This window comes from Phoxinus phoxinus, assembly GCF_949152265.1.
Source record: "Phoxinus phoxinus genome assembly, chromosome: 9".
Lineage (NCBI taxonomy): Eukaryota > Metazoa > Chordata > Actinopteri > Cypriniformes > Leuciscidae > Phoxinus > Phoxinus phoxinus.
Window position 1 is genome coordinate 6,319,773 of NC_136884.1, and position 20,161 is coordinate 6,339,933.

General features: G+C 39.3%; 2 protein-coding genes across 7 annotated transcripts in view; both read left to right on the top strand.

The window, feature by feature from the left end:
• The first annotated feature begins 4,957 nt into the window (after positions 1 to 4,957).
• On the top strand, positions 4,958 to 11,738 carry tmem209 (transmembrane protein 209). Of its 4 annotated transcripts, none has more exons than XM_079624297.1 (15): positions 4,958 to 5,023; positions 5,342 to 5,511; positions 5,608 to 5,666; positions 5,822 to 5,953; positions 6,488 to 6,708; positions 6,807 to 7,005; positions 7,090 to 7,265; positions 7,378 to 7,449; positions 7,937 to 8,033; positions 8,132 to 8,257; positions 8,385 to 8,482; positions 8,611 to 8,725; positions 10,178 to 10,275; positions 10,360 to 10,433; positions 10,603 to 11,714. In XM_079624297.1, exons 2-15 carry the CDS (start codon positions 5,375 to 5,377, stop codon positions 10,655 to 10,657), a joined length of 1,659 nt encoding a protein of 552 aa, XP_079480423.1. In that variant the 5' UTR covers positions 4,958 to 5,023; positions 5,342 to 5,374; the 3' UTR covers positions 10,658 to 11,714. The 4 variants fall into 4 exon arrangements, with proteins under 4 accessions (XP_079480423.1, XP_079480422.1, XP_079480425.1 ...); XM_079624296.1 differs by having other exon boundaries at positions 5,017 to 5,220; positions 10,603 to 11,738; XM_079624299.1 differs by having other exon boundaries at positions 5,017 to 5,129; positions 5,313 to 5,511; positions 10,603 to 11,431.
• A 271-nt stretch (positions 11,739 to 12,009) lies between these two features.
• ahcyl2b (adenosylhomocysteinase like 2b) overlaps positions 12,010 to 20,161 on the top strand; it is a gene marked incomplete at its 5' end in the record, with an annotated part of 35,033 nt that continues 26,881 nt past the window's right edge. Inside the window, 2 exons of one of the 3 annotated variants that reach the window (XM_079624295.1) lie at positions 12,110 to 12,194; positions 12,282 to 12,442. In XM_079624295.1, coding sequence (XP_079480421.1) covers positions 12,137 to 12,194; positions 12,282 to 12,442 — 219 coding nt within the window. Of the gene's footprint in view, positions 12,443 to 20,161 lie in introns of all 3 variants that reach the window. The other 2 variants (XM_079624294.1, XM_079624293.1) reach the window with 2 other exon arrangements.

A 20,161-nucleotide genomic window follows, 5' to 3' on the forward strand; every position in this document is an offset into this window, starting at 1 on the left:
CTGCAGGATTCATGTTTTTCCATGAAGATTAAAAAATGGACACGTATGCACTAGTCCAGCCTACATCAGGTAAAAACTAGAAAGTAAGTTTGTTGGGAAAAACATTTATGTTGGCTTGACAAAGCCTTTTCTGAATGTTGTATATTTGATCATGTTGCTAACAAGTTTTAGCATTATTTTGCCTTTTGCTAACATGTTTGTAACATGTTACATTGTAGCATGAATGAACATGTTGCAAGCATTATTATTGTGTTACTGGCATGAATTAGCATGTTACTAACATGTCTTACCAATTGTTAATATGTTGCTAGCATGTTTTAACACATTGTCTTAACATGTTGCTGTTTTAACATGTTGTTAGCGTGATTTAGCATGATTTAGCACATCGATAGCATGACTTAGCACATTGCTCTCATGATTTTGCATGCTTCTAGCATGTTTTAGGACAAAAGGGTTGACCCCCTCAATGAAAGTCAACGGGATTCTTCGTATTTTTGATCGTTTGTTTAACGAAAACCTTAAGTCCGATCCATTAGAAAAGGTATAAGCTAGCAACTCGAGTCAGACCAGTCTGAAGGTCTGACCCGAGTATGGTGGTTGTAGATTTAAAACTCTATGATACTGACAAAATTTGTCTCATCAGAAGAAGAAAAATAAGCTTAAATAGTAGTTTAGATTTGAAACAAGCCAACATAATAAATGAAAACAAGAAATCTTATCCTTTAGTTAACTATAATAACTCTGTCTGGAACAAGGTCTCTGAGTGTGTGCCATAACCAGCAAAAATATCCAAAAGTCTCACTTCAAAAACTCATAAAACCAGAAAAATAATGTTATGTTCAAATTGGGTTCCACAGTGCCCATCCTACTCTCCAAGAATAGAATTCCCATTCCAGCATGGGCAGATCTGATTTTCCCATGATTCAGTGAAAAAATACTGCAGTGTTTTTGGCATAGAGCTATGAGTTAATCTGCATGTGTTATTCCTCCACAACATATTCATATTACAGCTCCACTCTCTGATTGCTGAAGAAAATCAGCATAAATGGAGAACTGATGAGAATGACTGTTTCCTAAGACTCAAATAATTCATTCCCACATAGATCGCTTGAGTTTATCTTCACAGATAGTCTAATAATAACTGATGCCCCTTGGAAAATCTCTTTTGACCTTCTTCGCAGGGTCAAGTCAGAGGAGGTTCTTGACCCTTCCCAGCAGCGACTGATTCTGTGAGGAGCAGCAGAGATGTTCTTCCATTGTTAATACTTGAATATCTGTGAAAACACGCCTGCACTGACCTACTCATACTGTATATGAGAGGGAGAGAGGGAAGAATAGCAAAGAAGAGAGATTTCCCTGATCTTGAGACGGCTCTTCCCAGGACTGTGGTGACCTCTCCTGGGATCAAATTCTCCAGCCGGTTCCGGACACGAGTTCCATATCTGGAAATATATAATTGCTTCCTCAACAGATATATTCATCGCTTTCCATAGTGATGATGCCACTTTCTAAAGAAACTCACCTATAGGCTGAACACGTAATATGCATGACATCACCATTTTCACCAATTTGCGTTTTTTGTAGATGACACGGATCTGACAACGGTGTCGTTTTAAAAAAAACATTCTCTTTGAAACAGGTTGCATTTTCAGGACCCCAAAATGCCATTTTCGTGTAAATGAGCAGTTAAAACACATAAAAAGTTTTCAGTTTTTAGTTGAAAACGAAGTCATGTAACAGCTTCTGGATTATCTTGTTCTAAGCCTGGATTTACTTCTATCATTTTGTTTATATAAACTTTATACTGCATTTGGATCCCAAGTCCTACTAAAACAATTTCCTACTGTACAACTCTTTTTTTAAAATTGTTTATGGTACTTTGTTTTATTATATTTGCTATGAAGAAGAGATTAAAATGTAAAAGTAATTACTCCCAACACTTCTTAACAGGCAGATCTGACTTGCTTATTAGAAATCATTTACACGTCTGGGTTGGCAAGTTCTATGTGCCTCGTTATATCAATTAAGTTTGAGCAATGATGATTCAGCACATTAAAAAAAGAACTGTGTGAATCAGGTCAAAGTTTAATGTTTAAACACGTTCATTATAGCTGACAACCCTGCCACAGATATTTGGGTAAACAACACAATATGCATGTTTGCATTATATTTTAGACATGTCAGCATATTCAGTCCCATTCAGAATTTGTCAGTCGGAACAACTTTTCATACGATAAGGGTTAATGGAATGTTCATTTTTGATTAGAATCTAATTTTGACAGCATATTCCACAATGGAATTATATTCACCACATCATCAGTTTCACAGCCAGGATGCCCTGCATGGAATTCTGGGATATGGTTAAAGGGCAAGTAGCAAAGTACAAGAGTGTTTAGGATGTATGAGCAAATTAGCAAAGCTTATTCTGCTCTTTCCCATGGTAAGCTGAATGACATCACTGGCCAATACAGTGTCCATCTGCTGAACAAAGCCACAGATGCAGATAAAGACACTGGCAAATGTTGCTACAGTGAGGTAATGTGGTGTGCTGCGATTGCACATTGATTCAGGACAGTGCTGCAGTCAAATCAACGTGAAACATTAACAGCTCTGTGTTACACACGACTCTTTTGGCACAAGTCATGGAAGCAATAGTTAGTGCTCCGCTGACTGGATTCATCACAGTGTTGGCATGCAAGACTAATCTTGAGGAGAAAGCACACAGATGCCTTTCAATTATAAGCAGTGATGCAGCCAGCCATGGTTATTAGTTAGAAAACTTAAACTAAACAAACATTACGGTCTACTTTACTAGACATTCTACTATCTTTGCAACATGCGAACTAGCAGTCATTAAAGTATTATGCCTGCTTAATATCTGCTAACACTTTATTCTGATGTTCCCCAACAGACATAAGCTTGACTAATGTCAACTTATTCTACTAACCCTAACCTAACAGAAATAAAATAAAAACTAAAATAACACTGGTGACAGCTCTATAAAGACAAATGATCATTGAAACATGGTTTAGAGTAGACCTCGGTGATCCATCATGCAAATCATTATAGTCTGCAGAAGACGTCCCTTGAAAGGCTCCAGATTATCATGCCAAATATCTTAAGGGTGTACAGTATATAAACTTAAAAAGGCCCATTTTAAAAGCATTGGCTTCTGTTGAGAAATTAGCATTTGGCTGCTGATCAATTGGATCATCATGTCAGGAAGCGCCTTCAAAACACACACACACACATGCAAACAAAACAGAGAAGCATGTGAAAATAGTTCTGATAATGTCAGAACATGGAGATGGTGTAACGTTTGTTGTCTTGGCTGTTGGAGGTGGAATGTGAAGCAGATCAAACGGCTCTGCCCAGGGGCGCTCTGGATCAGATTGCATTTTGGGTTGAGGCCCTTCATTCATTTGTGACATTTACAGTCGTTTTCAACCCTAGCTCCTCAGCGTCCCTAAAACTGGGCCCCTCGTCTTTCTGGAAAATCCCTGTGAGCATGTGTCTGGCTCCACTTGTGTGTTCCACGCTGGTGGAGGAAACGGGCCAATTACGGAGGCAAGAACTCAGACGTATATGATGTCATCGCACACACACACACACACACACACACACACACACACACACACACACACACACACACACACACACACACACACACACACACACACACACACACACACACACACACACACACACACACACACACACACACACACACACTCCTAACTGTGCTGTAACAAGTTTTTTGTTTCTATGGTTCCATGAAAGAGCTTTAACATCCATAGAACCTTTCCATTGCACCCAAGTTTCTTTAGAATGGAAAAAGTTATTTAGATTATTAGAATGTGCTTTACACTAAGAAAAACACACAAATGATAAAATGAGAGATGTCAGCTCTCCTTTACTGCAGGTAAAGCCTAATGGTCTCCAATACATGGTTTGTGTTGATATGTAATGTCACAGGTTTGTGAGTTGAAGCATACATGGAGATTGGCATTGTAGGCTATATATCATGGAGTGAAGAAAAGAGCATCTGTCATGCTATTGACTTTGTGGACCTATGGGCAGAGAGGCAATGTATTCCTGAAATTAAATTTTGGTTGATACTAATGGTCTCCATCTTTTTTACAGCTGTGGTATGAAGCACGACTAAAAAGTTGTACCCATTTTCCCAAGGGCATAATGGTTTGCACAATATCTTGCTGACCTCTAGTGTTTAAAACCGGATTTGCAGGGAGTTTGTTGCATATGTCAGGCAGTTTTGCTTTTAAAGGCATAGTTACTCACACTCAAATTGTTATAAACTTTTATGGGTTTATTTCTTCTGTTGAACACAAAAGAAAACTATTTAAAATGTTGGTAACCAGACAGTTGAAGGCACCCATTGACTTCAATAGTAGAAAAAAGAGGAAAAAAAAACACCATAGAAGTCAATGGGTGCCGTCAATTGTCTGGTTTAAAACTAACATTCTTTACAATATCTTCTTTTGTGTTCAACAGAAGAAAGAAACTCATTCGGGTTTGGAACAACATGAGGGTGGGTGAGTAAATGATGACAAACATTTTAATTTAGGGTGAACCATGCCTTTAACGTTTGAATTGATATCATATTGTAGATAATTAAATATATACGAAACTTTGTTTTTATTTAGAACAGCATATCATTTTAATAATTACTACAAATAAAACCAGTTGCTTCTTTCTGACAAATAAATAATAACAAAATAAAATGTTTTTCAATCATCATATCAATTAACACGAAATTTAAGGAAATCCTATTGTAGATAATATATTAAAGATAATATATTCAAACCATTCCGAGGATATGTGGTTTATCTGCTATCCATATACAATTCCTGGAATTTACAAACTGGTTTGGGGCTGCAACCTGAGTCCATTTTCTCACGGTAAGAGACTTTTATTTTGAAAAGTTATTCAAAAGTAAATTATTTGCCGCTGTTTTCACTCTCTTTCTACTTAACCGCGTTCATGCAGGACTGATTCAGAGGAAGTATGTATCAGACACATTTAAACACAGTTTACCCATGGAACCTTTATATTCTTTCGTGTTTTGTTTATTGTCGCCTGAGTTCTCCAGTGTAGAGTTTGCTAGGGAAGTATTTTACAAGTGCACATTGTCTAAAAGTCTAATAATGTAACTCAACATTACAGCTCGTGAACATGGATTATGGTGTCACATTCACAATTGTATAGTTTTATTTTCTTTCAGACACAAAACAGTGCAGTCTTATTTGAGTCGTTCAGATGCCTTGATATTTATTATGTGCCTTTTGTTATAGTCTGTTTATATTTTCTGTTTTATTACAAGAACTTATGGTGTAGTGGAGGATCTAGTGCAGATATGACCCCATCAAAGGAAGGCATGATCTCCCTCATCGACAAGACCATAAAGCTTAGGAGGGAGGAACAGGCACGGCAGGTTGTCCTGGCATGGGCTGTGCTAAATATGTCTCTGGCTGGGATGATCTATACAGAGATGTGAGTAACGTTACATAGTCATACATATTAAAAATGATAGTCCCTAATCTGATAAGTCTTCTGAACCACAGGTAACCAAGTCACTTTGTCTTTTAGGTCTGGAAAGCTTCTTAGCAGATACTACAACATAACTTACTGGCCCATCTGGTATATTGGTAAGTAAATAATAATATCTTCAAAGGGTGTCAGTGATCTAGTACAAGACTTTTCAATCCTTTAGATGCCACAGACACCCAAATATGATCATCCTCATGTGATGGACCATCATTTAGTATATTTCATTTAATCTATCTATGGTTTTCTTGGACAGAACTTGCCATGGCTTCCTTGTTCAGTCTCAATGCGCTTTTTGACTTTTGGAAGTATTTCAAGTACACTATGGCCCCAACCACGATCGCCGTTAGTCCAGAACAGCATCAACTTCTTGGACTCCGAGGCTCAGGTGAGTTATTTGGCATCTGTAAGAACGTGTTTTGGGTAAAAACAATCATGCATAATACTTATTTCTCATATCAACATACAACAGATGTAGTTCCTTCTTGCATACGTTTATAATTAATTGATTTAAAGTCGAGATGGAACGGAAGTTGCACGTTTTTTTTTTCTCCTACCGTGATTGTGACACATGCGACCGAGTGAAACGGCTTCTCGAAGAAGAATAAATGTTGGACCGGACTTGATCTTGTTCATCTGTAATTAATTTGGATGGTTGCTCATGTGAGTGACAGGTTGTCCCGCCCTCACGCCAGTCACATCATCAAAGAAGAGATGGCACTGCACAAGGGAGGGGGGCGTTATTTTGATTGTAGACTATTAGAGCACATGGAAATTACAAATAATGGGATGAATATAATAAATCAAAGAAACAAATGACAATAACAGTGCTTTAAGTTTTTCAAGTACAGTAGGTCTATTCAACAGTATTATTCAAGTCGGATTTTTTTTTTCAAATGCATAATAAAAATGATTTTAATAGGGATTCAAGCCTCTCCACCTCAGAAACAAGAGAAAAAAGAAGCTCCTGTATCAGTCCAGTCATCGCCCCTGCAGGGACAGAATGTACTCAGTTTTAGTCCTGCACGACCCTCAAGCACCAGCCCCAAGTTTTCCCCCGGCTGTGTCTCTGGGTTCAGTCCACCTCTGAGCAGCCCTTCTTCAGCAGGAGGACCCTTTTCCCCCTCCATGGCATTTGGCAAGGTTGAGTATTCTGAAATGCTTCTTTAAAAATTGTTTTGTCAATATTTTATTCTGTTCACTCACCCACTGCATTTCCCTATTTACTTTTATGTCTGTAGGTGCTGAACTATAGTCCGAGTTCTTCTCCCTACCCAAGCAACCTCGGACCGGCAGAAGGCACCAGTCTCCGTGCTCGTTACCGCACATCCCCATCCGTCTTTAATTCACCCGGAGGTAAGGAGGACTACATCGATGACCTAAAGACTTTGGAGAAGTTTTTGCGTACGGAGGAGGAGAAAAGCCACCGCAGTCAATTGGGTAAGAGGCCTGGATGCACATAAAGGTGTTGAATCAAACTGTGGCTGTGCTAAGACTTCGACATTACTATATTTTCTTATTTAGGAAGTCCAGAGTCAACATCTCCAAGACACAGTCCATCGTTCTGGAACTACAGTCGCTCAGTGGGGGATTACGCACAGAGCTTGAGGAAGTTTCAATACCAGCCGGCCTGCCGTTCACAGGCACCATCTGCCAATAAAGACGACACAGAGCTGGGCTCCAAACAAGCTGCTGAAGAGGTGAGGATGAAAGCAATAGCAACATTTCAAAGCGTCTTTGTTTAATGCTTTTGTTTATATACATTTCAAAAACAATTTCTTTAGTGTTTTAAAGTAAAGATATTTATTACAGGTCTGGGCAAGAATCACTACAAGTCGTGTGGTGACGGATAATATTGACAGCTGGACTGCTAAGCTGAGAAATGTGAGTCCATCCAGCCATCCTAAATTGTCCAAAATTTCCATCCATCCTGAATTGCCCAAAATTTCCATCAGTCAGTCCATCCTAAATTTTCATCAATCCGTCCATCATAAATTGTCCAAATTTCCATCCATCTGTCCATCATAAACTTTCCAAACTTTCCTTCCATCTGTCCTTCATAAATTATCAAAAATGTCCATCCATCCATATAGTGTAACTATATCCATCCTAAATTGTCCAAAATTTCTATCCGTCCGTCCATCCTAAATTGTTCCAAGTTTCCATCAATCCGTCCATCATAAATTGTCCAAAATTTCCTTCCATTCATTCTAAATTATCCAAAATTTTTATCCATCCTTCCATCATAAATTGTCCAAATTTCCATCCATCCGTCTATTATAAATCGTCCAAAATTTGTGTCCATCATCAATTGTCCAAAATTTTCATCCATAAATTGTCAATCTTTTTCTTAATTGACTTATTATTGCAGTGGATAAATGACACCATTCTAGTTCATCTGGTCAGAGAGATGGACTCTGTCAACAGTCAGCTTAGGCGGATAGGCTGCCCTGAGCTACAGATCGGAGGTAATCTTTTCTTTCTAAAAATATTGAATTGTAACTTCATTGAAGTTCATTGAGCTTACTTTATTATGTTTCACGTCTGTTTTCCTTGTTTCGTGAAGAGGCCAGTATCAGCAGTCTCAAACAAGCTGCGGTGGTCAAAGCCTCTGCAATTCCCACTCTCAATGCAATCGTACAGTATCTGGACGTTACACCAAACCAGGAGTATCTTGTGGAGAGAATCAAGGGTGAGCAGAATACACAATTCACTGATATTATCAATTGCGCTTAAACATTATAAACATTTCGACTTGACGTAGTCCAATATCATGAACTGGGATGATGTTCATTTGTATCACTGCTCTTGTCTTGCAGAGCTAGCCCACAGTGGCTGCATGAGCTCTTTCCGCTGGAACGGAGGAGGAGATCTGAAAAACCGCAAATGGGACACGGACCTTCCGACAGACTCTGCTGTGTGTTCTTCCAAACATTTGCAGCATTTCATTGTTGCATTACCAATGTATTACAGTTTAGAGGAGATCAATAATATTTGTAATGATGCAGTGCACTCTACATTTACACACACTTCTGTGCTCATCAGATCCTGATGCATGTGCTGTGTACATACCTGGACTCACGGCTCCCGCCACATCCTAAGTATCCTGACGGAAAAACCTTTACATCCCAGCATTTTATACAGACACCAGATAAACCAGGTATGCTCAGACAATGTGTTGCATTGAGTTTTATACGGCATGTTTAAAGACTTAGTTTTATTATACTTGTTCAACTTGCTTTAGTGTGTAATGTTGCTGTTTGAACTTGAAAAGGTCTGCAAGTTCCAAAGCACAATGTCCCTCCAAAGGGAGTTCTTCTCTATATCAGTGTGCACTGAACTCCCTCTGTTGTAGTTGAGTTTTCTTCCAGGAACAAGCAGTCACAATGTATTAAAGGGTTAGTTCACCAAAAATGAAAATAATGTCATTAATGACTCACCCTCATGTCGTTCTAAGCCCGTAAGACCTCCGTTCATCTTCGGAACACAGTTTAAGATATTTTAGATTTAGTCCGAGAGATTTCTGTCCCTCCATTGAAGCTGTATATACAGTATACTGTCCTTGTCCATAAAGGTAATATAAACATCATCAAAGTAGTCCATGTGACATCAGTGGGTTAGTTAGAAGTTTTTGAAGCATCGAAAATACTTTTTGGTCCAAAAATAACACAAAATAAGACTTTATTCAGCATTAAATTCTCTCCCGGGGGTGTTGTCAATCCTTCACAGTTACGCTGATGGCGTAAGACGCTGATGACGTGTTATCTGGTGCGCCCGAGCTTCGTTTACAGTCTGAGGGAGACGCACGCTGTAAAAGTGTCTCATCCGCGACATGCATATTTACGCACCATTAAAAAAATGATATCCACGCAAACAATATAGAATAGCTTGAATATAGCGTGCGTCTCCCTCAGACTGTAAACGAAGCTCGGGCGCACCGGATAACACGTCATCAGCGTCTTACGTCAGCAGCGTCACTGCGGAGTCCTGAACGCAGATTCACAACAGACCCGGGAGAGAATTTAATGCTGAATAAAGTCTTATTTTGTGTTATTTTTGGACCAAAAAGTATTTTCGATGCTTCAAAAACTTCTAACTAACCCACTGATGACACATGGACTACTTTGATGATGTTTATATTACCTTTATGGACAAGGACAGTATACTGTATATACAGCTTCAATGGAGGGACAGAAATCTCTCGGACTAAATCTAAAATATCTTAAACTGTGTTCTGAAGATGAACTGAGGTCTTACGGGCTTAGAACGACATGAGGGTGAGTCATTAATGACATTATTTTCATTTTTGGGTGAACTAACCCTTTAAATATTATATTATATATTAAATAATTCCTGCCCAAGGCATACACAAAAAAAGGTACGAGGCCTGGTTGAGTTAAGTTAGTAGTGAGTTGAAACTCGCGGTTATGGTAAGAGGTGGGACATTTCCCAAATCACAACACATTGATCCAGCCAACCAATCAGAGCACATTGCACTTTTCAGAAGGAGGGGCTTTATAAAGACATAAACTAAACAGAGCTGTACTGACAGACTGGGAAGAGGTGCTGCAACAATGCCAAATAAGACATTTTATGTGTGAATTTCTAACAGACGTGTCCAATGAGAACCTGTTCTGCATCCATCAAAGTAGCACAAACCCTCCTCATGTTCAGCTTGTCTACCAGGGACACGTCTACAGCTTGCCCAAGGTGAGTTAATACTCTCTAACCATATTTACAGTGAAGGAACTCTTCTGTTCTTGTGACTTATGCTCCCCCCCCATTCTCCCACAGGGCAGAAATAACTTGTTCCATACCATCCTCATGTTCCTCTACATCATCAAAACCAAGGAGTCTGGCATGCTGGGGTGAGTTTAGATCCATCATGTTATTTGTGATCTGCTTGGTTTTAAGGAATTTTATGGCTAGAATAGCTGTTTTTACTTTGATGCTCTCGTTGAATTTTGAAAGTATGTTGTTACATTGAAGTGCGAAAATGGATGAAACCTTTTCCACACTTTTTTTTTTTTGCAACAGGAGAGTGAATCTTGGTCTTTCAGGAGTGAATGTACTCTGGATCTTTGGGGACTGAGATGGTCATCTTTGCTGTTCGGAGGAAAACACTGCACAAGCCTTGAGATGTGATAGACTTTTTTTACCTTTACATTCTTGTGATGTTGAATGTTTTTGAGATGCATTGTACTTGCAAACTTGATGCAAATACAGATTAAGCACAGAAAATCGTTTTAGCTGAAGAAAAGGTTTTAAACTTCAACACCGAGATATTTATGGCTTGAAACGGAGTCAAAATAGACCCTTGTTCCACTGGATTTTGAATAAATATTTTTTTTGTATTTTGTTCATACAAGAGAAAAACAATGTAGTTATACATGAATGTAACTTCTTCCAGGCTAGTCGGAGTGGTTGGCCACTGCAGGAGTTAAATACAGTTAAAAAGCAGCTACTGGTAGTTTTTCTTCACCCTTTTCTGTATGAATGAACACCTGTTACAACCATACAACCATGAACAACAAGCATAAGACACATTTACTTTTGGTGTAATGATAGCTTTGGTGTCATTAACTTGCTCTCAATGAAGGGCTTTTCTTATTTCTCCTCACTATTACTTTGACAATGTACAGAAGAGCTTGGAGGATAGGTGATCCTGATCTTTAGTGCCAAATTACATACACAACAAGTGTTTGTTGTTTGTATTTTGTATCGTGTCTGACTCTGAAGTGAAATTTGAAATGAAATGAGCTTCCACTTTTTTGTCTTTGGTTTTCAATTTAATAAATGCCCAGCATTGTTCTTATATTTATCACTCCGTAGCCTTGAACTCTATTCCTTCGGTTAACCACTGGATGGTAGTGCTGCACTCCTACGGGTGATTATAAATGATAGGAACACAAGTATGTGCTATTTTTATAGTATTTGCAGCTTCACCAGTTCTATAACTGGAATTTCCTAGAATGCCAATGGGAAATTGCTTTATAATGTTCAGGCATAAGATGTGAGAGAATATAAAGTTTTTAGAAGTCTCCCAACACTGGCCGTTACAAACCTGGTACAACCATGCTATTCTTTGAATTAGTACATATGGTAATACCATTGTACTTAATAATTACCATGTAAATACCATGGTACATTAACATAGTAATTATTTAGTACCGTGGTATTACCATATGATGTACTTTTGTAAGTGCAAAGTAATGTTTGCCCGAGTTTGGTATAAATCTTATAGATAGTATAATAATAAAATGGTAAACATGTATAATAAGCCTTAAAAATATATTAATAGTTATTTTATTATAAAATTATTATATAATGTCGATTTTGAAAGACGTCTGTTACGAAGTTTTAAGAAGTCTATCTCCTGGGAAAATTAGTTATTATACCACTACCATTGCTCACTATTATTAACCATGCGTAACATGATGCGTAGTAGACGCTATGGTAACGTGAACTGCATGTCCCATGGTGCTTAGCGCCGAGCGTCATCCTACCGTGCGTATCCGTTCGTGTGTCGCTTCTCTGTATTGGAAAAAGAAGCACCGTGCGGTTCGCAGCGATGTCAGTCCAGGCTGTGGCAGCGAAAATGGCCGAGGTCGAATTAAAAGACGTGGCCGGTAAAGACTCTCTCCCGGCTATATCTCCACTGACACCCAAGGCAGAGGAGAAGAAGAGTGAAAATAACTCTACTTCGTCACCAGCAGCAGCGGCCGCGGCGGGGGAGCCGAGCCCGATGACCGCCGCACCGAACCCCGTGAAGATGCCGCAGGCGTCCGCGATGAAGCGGCCGGACCAGCAACAGAACGGCGGCGAGGCGTTTGTCAACTGCGATGGCACCGTGGCCGAGGCACCGCGAATGAAAAAGGTAAGTTAACGTGAACTGTGATGGAGCTCGTTTTGTACGGTTCATCCGCTGCCGTGTGTCATTGTGCGGCGATAATTCTGGCCTATCAGACCAATACTAGCACCGTAACAGCTGTAAATTCACGTCAATTTACCTCCCAGCTGTCAGAGGATGATCGGTGACAGATCTACGGAGGACTTTCCCTTGGTTTTTGATCTGATCACGTTGATTTTGAGCGCGTGAGTGATTGTTTCTAATGATTGAAAGAGACCCGCAGTGCGCGTGTCGTGGCGCTGCATGCGTTTTATCCGGGGCAAAACATTCAGTTCCCAAACATACTGTATGCAACACTTTTATAATAACTTTAAAAATTAGGTCATTCACAAACATGTTTTAGATAAGTAGTTGATGTGCATCTCAACATACATGTAGCCATTTAATTTTTCATTGCACTTTTAATTTTTAATTGTATTGTTTGATTGTACACGATTTAAGCCATATTTAATGTAATAATTATTGTTATGAGTGATTATGAAGTGTTACCCAAGTTTCATTATTAAAGTATACTGCAGTTCCATTTGTGCCATATTTTCTTTGGATACAAACACTGAGAAACCACTGAGATTTATCTTGTATTTGTAGGTTGAGATTATCTATGAATAGATTTTGCTGTTGATTATGATGATAAACTTTCTTTCGTTTCAGTTGCGTTGACATTGTTTTCTTATGCTACATTACCCAGTGCTTTCTCTGTCGGTGTTTGGCATGTAAACATTAATATTTAGGTTTGCTTTTCACTTTCAAAGAGGAGAAAAAGGTATTGTTTGAGTGTATGCAGGTCAGTTTTGTGGCATTTGTTGAAGTGAAGAATACTGGAGCACTGCCACTCAAATGGTTGATGTTTGAGTTTTCTGTTATGATTTGTTCATGTGTCCTCGTTGACAATGTGTCATGGTGCCCTGCCATTTGACTTTCTGAAATAAAGAAATGTAATTTCTGTTCCCTGTTCAAAAGCAATGTCAAATTAGATGTGAATGATAGATACAGACTTTCTCTCTTCAAACATAGGCTACTTTTGGTTCTCTATAATTGCATTTTTTTTTTTTAAGTGTGATATAACTTCAGAAATGTCAGTCTTCTATTGTGTCAGTGGGAATAACACCCTGCCAAGACTGTGCCGCCTCTTTCTATCGGAAGCTTTGTGTTGCCAGGGATAGATTGTTATTAGGGGAATTTGCCGGTTGTCTTAGATTTGACTCTTATCTGCCTTGACCGTTCCTTGGAAGGACTTAAAGCAGACTGTTCTCTCAATGAATCTCTTATCAATAAAATATCTTTATTATCTTATCTTAGCTGGCAAACAGAAGATGGTGTACAGTTCAAGGATGAAAGATTTTGATAAAGAAATTATTAGCCAAGGATTTGATGCAGAACGACCCATAACATGACATATAATGGCAAAATCTGGATGTGGTCTTATATTTTCATTCTCATCCCCAAGTACTAGTTAAGCAGAGTGTATACACGGCCCAGCCATAAAAACAAAAACAAAATCCCAAAACCTTTCAATGAATTTAAGGTGAAGACTCATAGGAGCCAATTCCTGTGTGAAAACCATTCTTTCACAGCTTGAGCCGGATGAATCTATCATTGTCATCCTGGAATATGGCCATGTTGTGTCTTCCTTCATGGTTGTTTAAGAAATGAAAAGCTACACACTCCAGAAGAAACATAATGATCTAGTTATAGACTCTTTAAGTATTTGTCTATTTAAATCCAAACAGCGACTTTTGGTTTTTGCCCAGGCATTGTATATAAAGTGCACACTGAGAAGTACTTCTTAGAAGTAGCTTATAACTCTGGACCTTTTCTTTGGACAGTGACAGATGATAAACCATAGAGAATATAGATGATCTGAAGAGAGACTCTTATGACACTCATTTATCCTAAATGTGCTGGTGTGATGCTTTCAATGCACTGACTTTATCTGCCCTGTTTCTAAGAAAAAAACATCAAGTCAATTTAGCCACCCATAAAGCATGCTTGCTGTTCCCCTGTAAATGTGCTACATCACACTGCTAAAGTGGCGAGAGGAGGGGGAGGGCAGTGACGCGTCTCTCTAATCCATGCCTGTCTGTCACCACATCATGTAGGTGCAAATGGCCTGTAGTTTGACTCAGGGCTGTTGTGATCTCAGTGAATATTCACACGACTGGATTTTAGGGTGTTGAGGGGAAACGGGGTGCTAATAGCCGGTGTTACTCTGGCATCAGGCTTGAGCTTTGTGCATACCTTGCACTGTTGTGACGTTATGTCACTAAGCTATGGTTCCCAGGATGCTTAGACCTAACAGGCTTATGACGTGATGCAGATATGGGGGAAGCCCTGTACGTGACTTTCACGTGTGGTACAAACTGGGGGAATGTTCCAGTAAGTTATATATAGGTGATTTATTTATAGAACAGGATTAGTTACAGTGAATAATATGCAATAGTGTAGCCTAAATAAGGTTTGTGATAAGATTCAGACTGATGAGATCAGGAAAAGTTGTTTTTCGAGCAATATAAATGTAGGCTATTTCCCATTTGACCTGCGATTTTCACAGAAAGTAGGCCTCATGTGTATCATATATAGCCTACCGGTCAAGATGGGGCTTGTGGAGACCAGCTGCTGTTACTTTCTTCAGCTAAGCAGTGTTGCTTTTGTTAACCAAAACTATTTAAATAGTTTTTATATAAAACAAGGGTTACTCTTTATTTTTAGGTATCCTTGTAACATTTAAGCTCTGAGTAGTATTAAATCAAACCATGTACACTATAGCGTTTCGTTTCACAACAGACTGGGGCATCTGACTAATCAGAGCAGAGTAGGCTCGTGGAAAGAAGGGGTTTGAAGAGACTGAATCTTCAAACAAATCATTTTCAGACTCAATTAAAGTGTTTTTTTTACCTTGGATGCATGCAAACCAATTGCTGGAGACTACATTGGTGATATTTGTGAAATCAGATCGAAGGTCAGATCGACATGCAGACACCACTCAAACAAACTTTGTTTACTCCTCCAGTTTTCTTTCAGAAGGCTTCAGAATATTTTGCTTTGAAATCAGGGTCAAGGAGACATGCTGCGCATACTGTGATTTGGTCCGTGTCTCCGTTCCAGTTTGCTCTGTACCAAGTTCCTCATCATCGCTCACATGACGTGTGCTGAGATTTCAGCGAGCAGTTGACAGGAAAATATTTCTCACTATGGTGTGAAGTTTGGAGACTGATTAATGGTGGAATGGAACCACGGAGATTGACCTACACGTTGAACCTGCTTCTGTTTATCTGCACTTGTAACTTGGATTCATGTGGGAATGATAGCATGTCCCATAGGATAGGAAGGCCTGTGTCACCATATTCTGTTTATGCTACTTATTGTCTTAAGAGCTTAAGAAAAAGCACTACACGTGTGATTTAAACAGAACTAGACGTGCTCTCAGGTAAGTGGCGTTTACATGGTGGTCATGGAGCCTGAAGCTTTGAACGAGGGAGGGATACGTTGAACTGCATGTTTTGTTCTGATTACTGATAACAGTGCACTCTCTGAATCATCTTCTCTTGCTCTCAAACACTCATTCATGACTTGGTGTCCCTGGCAGCAACCCTAATGGTGCACTTCAACCAGGACCAGCTAACACTTTAAAGGGCACAGCTGAGAGTTCTTTCCCTCAGGCTGCCCTAACCACACCGCAGCAGGATTCGTTCACCTGAACTCATCCAGAGTCTTCTCAAGTGCCTTAATGACACTGTGTATTGCGGAGGCAACGGTGAGAGCGAGCCAGCCAAACAAACACAACTGTGCCAGCTCACTGCTGTTTCTGTCAGGAGGATGTGTGACAGACTTCTCTCTCACGCTCTTACCTTCTGTCTCTCCTGTTCTTTTTTGTGCAGGGCTTGATGCTTGCCTTTTTCCTAAGGAGCACGTGTTCCAGAGTTGAAAAATTTAGGAGCACAAATAACAATGAAAATCGAAAATCATCACGATATCAATGCTAAAATTATATATTGTGCAGTCCTAGTCTACTTGGTGACTATGTGTGAATAAACAGATTGTGCCAATACTAGCAAAATCCATATATTGAATGTTCTATAGTACCATGAAATCAAAATTTACTTCCTATTTTTTGTAGAATATTGGCATATTTATTAGGCCTAAACAAGTTATCCATGCACATCGTCATTATTCTTTTTTTAATTCATTTGCTTCATAATTTTTCTTTAAAAAAAAATGTCCCGCTTTTCAGCTACATCACTTCTCTGATGAAGTGTTCACTGGCGTGAGGGCCGGGGCAACCTGTCACTCACATGAGATCCACCAATGGCAAACCACAACCATCCAATCAATTCCCCATGCATAAAATCAAGTCCCGCCCTACATTTTTTCTTGTTAAAGAAGCCGTTTTACTCAAATATACGTCACTATTACAATATAAACACCATAAATAAAAAATTGTCATAATTCATCAACAGTAGATCATAAATAATCTATTGGTGTGAATGCGCAAGTATTGTGAACGGCTCTGAAACCGCGAGTCTATCGAACGCGCAACAGTGTCGTGTTTTGACTTTGAACATGCAGCGTTGACATTTAATTAAATAACTGCCTTTTTAAGTTTAATAATGACACGATTCACGATTTTAGTTTTTCCATCCCCAAATTCTGGTAAAATAAAATTCAGACATTTGTTATACCATTTAAGATGTTTAAAACTTTTACTTAAATTTCATACAAATTAAGCACATTTCCAGGACCCGCAGGGACTTTCTAAAATTCACACGTGCTCCTAAAAACATTTTACAATTTGCACACACGTTTTTATTCACAAATGCGAGTGAAACACTGTCAAGCATTTGGTTTTACTTCCTCAGATTGGGCTTTTGTAGATATGCTGCCATATGTTGCTTCCATTTCCCAGCAAACCTGCGTAAGAGTGAACAGTTTCTGGCTTGATAAGCCTATGGAGTTCAATCTGTGATGTTGATGTCACGACACGAGTAAGGTTTAGAATAGCAGGGCTAGAAAAGTCAAAATAGGCATCATGGAAGCAAATCTGTTGGAGGCAGCCAGCTGTTGTCTGATTGTACGGCTGGCCGTATGAAGCAGGAACACCAGGTCCAAGCTGCGTACATAGCAGTTGGTTATTTATTCTGGCTCTTTGCTCAACAGTATACGGTAAGCTTTACTTTAGAGAGATTGTGAAATAAAATCCTTTAAGAACAATTTAATCCCATTGGTTTATATATTTGCTCACTGAATGAATTCAGATTTGCGATGTTGTTAAACAAAGGAGTGAATTTGCATCAATTGTGCAAGTGAAACATTAAGCCACCAGTCAGGCGTTAGCCAGGAATGTGAAAGAATGAACAAAAGCTTCTCCATTGACAAAATTGGCCTTCCGTTCACAAGTGAAGAGACTACTCGATTGATTTATACTGTTGAAAGTTAAGTAGATGATTTCTGATGGTGTCCGTATTTGGCCTGCTGTGCAAAGGGCCTCAGGTTTTTCAATTAGTTGACCATGGCATGGGACACACATGCAGGATCCACGGCTAAGGAATGCACCCTAGACCCCTGCACCAGCCCCTCACAAAGAACCTTCATTGTGTTCAAAAACTGCTGCATCACAAAAGACTCTCACAAAAGGGTAAAAAAAGGCCACCCTCATCTCTCTTCCTTTTCCTTTCTACCAGCTCAAAAAATAATAACCTCAGACCACAGCTGTTGAAATGATTTTGACAGTTACCTTGATTTTAGTGGTCTGGTTTGCCTTACAACATTGTGTTGCATTTTTGAGAAGATAACTTGTAGAGTTAACCATCACCATCTGTGCTGTTCTGACGTCAGGTTTTGAGTTTAAACATTGAGTTTGCTAGAGCAGGGGTTTTCAAGGTCCACTTTACTGCAGAGTTTAGCTTCAACCCTAATTAAACACACCCGAACAAGCTAATCAAGGTCTTCAGGATTACTAGAAACTAGTAGGAACTAGAAACTCTGTTGGAAAGTGGACTTCAAGGGCCAGATCTGCTCTAGAGAATGCAAAAGGTCTTTGGACCCATGCAAGTTTTACATTTTTGTGTATTCTTGAAATTGGCCAAGGGGTCAATCAGTGACGTTTGCGTCCTCTGTTGGTCAAATGTCGTTCGCTGTGCAGGTCAGAGTTTATTTGAATGTTGATATCCAGCTGAAAACTTCTTTCAGTAAACTTGAGTCTTCCACATTTGTGTATAAATTGAAGTTAATGGATTGCAAAGCGTTTGTCAACTTTAGCCTAGACAAATGGTTCCCTCTCTTAATAATTTAAGTGAGCCTTAAAAAGACAAACCTAAAAATGACCTTTATGGAATAGCGTAGTGTTCTTAATTACATATTCAGTTGAGTGAAGTATCTATTTGCAGCAGTTTGTCCACACAAACCTATAATTTTAGCATACCCTAGACTTTCTTTGTATGTAAGAAAGTCTTTGTATTTCTTTGGGTATGTATTCCTAAATTGCAGTCCATCGTTTTTCTTTCGGACCACAGCCATCTCTGCAGATCAAAGCAGTGAAGGCCAGTTAATGCCTCTGATCTTTTACTGGGTTGAAAAGTCTTTGTTGCTGTGGCTTGTTACTCCTCTTTAAGGAGGTTGCACATTTGTTACCGAACATCTCTGAACAGAAAGTTCTGGGACGTTGCGGTCAGTCTGATTGCACAGTGTTTGAGCAGAGAGTTTCATTACTAAAAGAGTGTGTGGCTTCATTGACATCAATCAGCCAATGACCCCGAGCTGACATTACCTCTGAGCTGAATTTGTGGGTCGATTGAGTAGTTCATTGTTGATTTGCTTTCAATGAACGTCAAAGCACGTGTAGTCATCCTTTCCCATGCCCCCTCCCTATTCCCCAGGAAATGTGGTGCAGTACATCATGGGAAAAACTGCAATGAGATTCCCGAGTCGGCATACAGGTAACAAGCTTAATGCTAAACCATGACATTTGGTTCTCCTCATGCCAATAACTGCATCAGATTCAGGCCCATTTGTTCTGCATGTTAAATGCTAGCAGTTGGAGTACGACCCATAATTGTTGCATGTACTACTCCTATGCCAGAGTCGATAAATCAGTGCAGCAGGGCATCGCTTTCCGAGTATTTCTGCTCGAGGGTCTTGTTGCGCTATCATGCTCGTCTTGGGCCCCAGTAACTCCATTGGCCAACATAAAATTGTATGAGGTTCTTCCTCTTCTGCATCACTGCAGATTAGATGATTTCTTCCTCTTCTTAGAGGATGAGATTAGATAATACAGTGGATAGATCTGAATGAAATTCAGGCTTTTGTAAACATTTATGCCGAATCTAAGCGCGCCTGTTGCAAATGTCTGTGCTTTTTAGTGTGCTATATTTGGCTTGTTTGCTATCTTATGAATTATGAATCGGTATCTGGTTTGAGTAATTCATTTTGAGTAATTTTCTTCTGGCTTGCTATGCTGAACTGCTGTTTGTTCCTAACATGGAGCAGCAGGAATGATTGAGCTCCAGACACATTGATGATCCTAAAAAGGCCGCCACCATCTGCTCTCAAGCCAAAATTAGCGAGATGGAGGCCCTGATACGCTGAGAGCTTTAGCTGAATATATTTAATAGAGAGTAGCATTGGCTACTAGTCACCATTAGGTTACAGTTATTACTTGTTTCATCTTAAAATTACTAGTGTGATTTAAAA

Bases quoted from the DNA above. Each gene is read 5' to 3' on its own strand.
- tmem209 (XM_079624298.1), top strand. From the start codon at position 5,058: ATGGAACCTTTATATTCTTTCGTGTTTTGTTTATTGTCGCCTGAGTTC. The intron at 5,667-5,821 runs GTAAGTAAATAA...TTTCTTGGACAG, and splicing joins CTGGCCCATCTGGTATATTG to AACTTGCCATGGCTTCCTTG. The intron at 10,276-10,359 runs GTGAGTTAATAC...ATTCTCCCACAG, and splicing joins ACGTCTACAGCTTGCCCAAG to GGCAGAAATAACTTGTTCCA.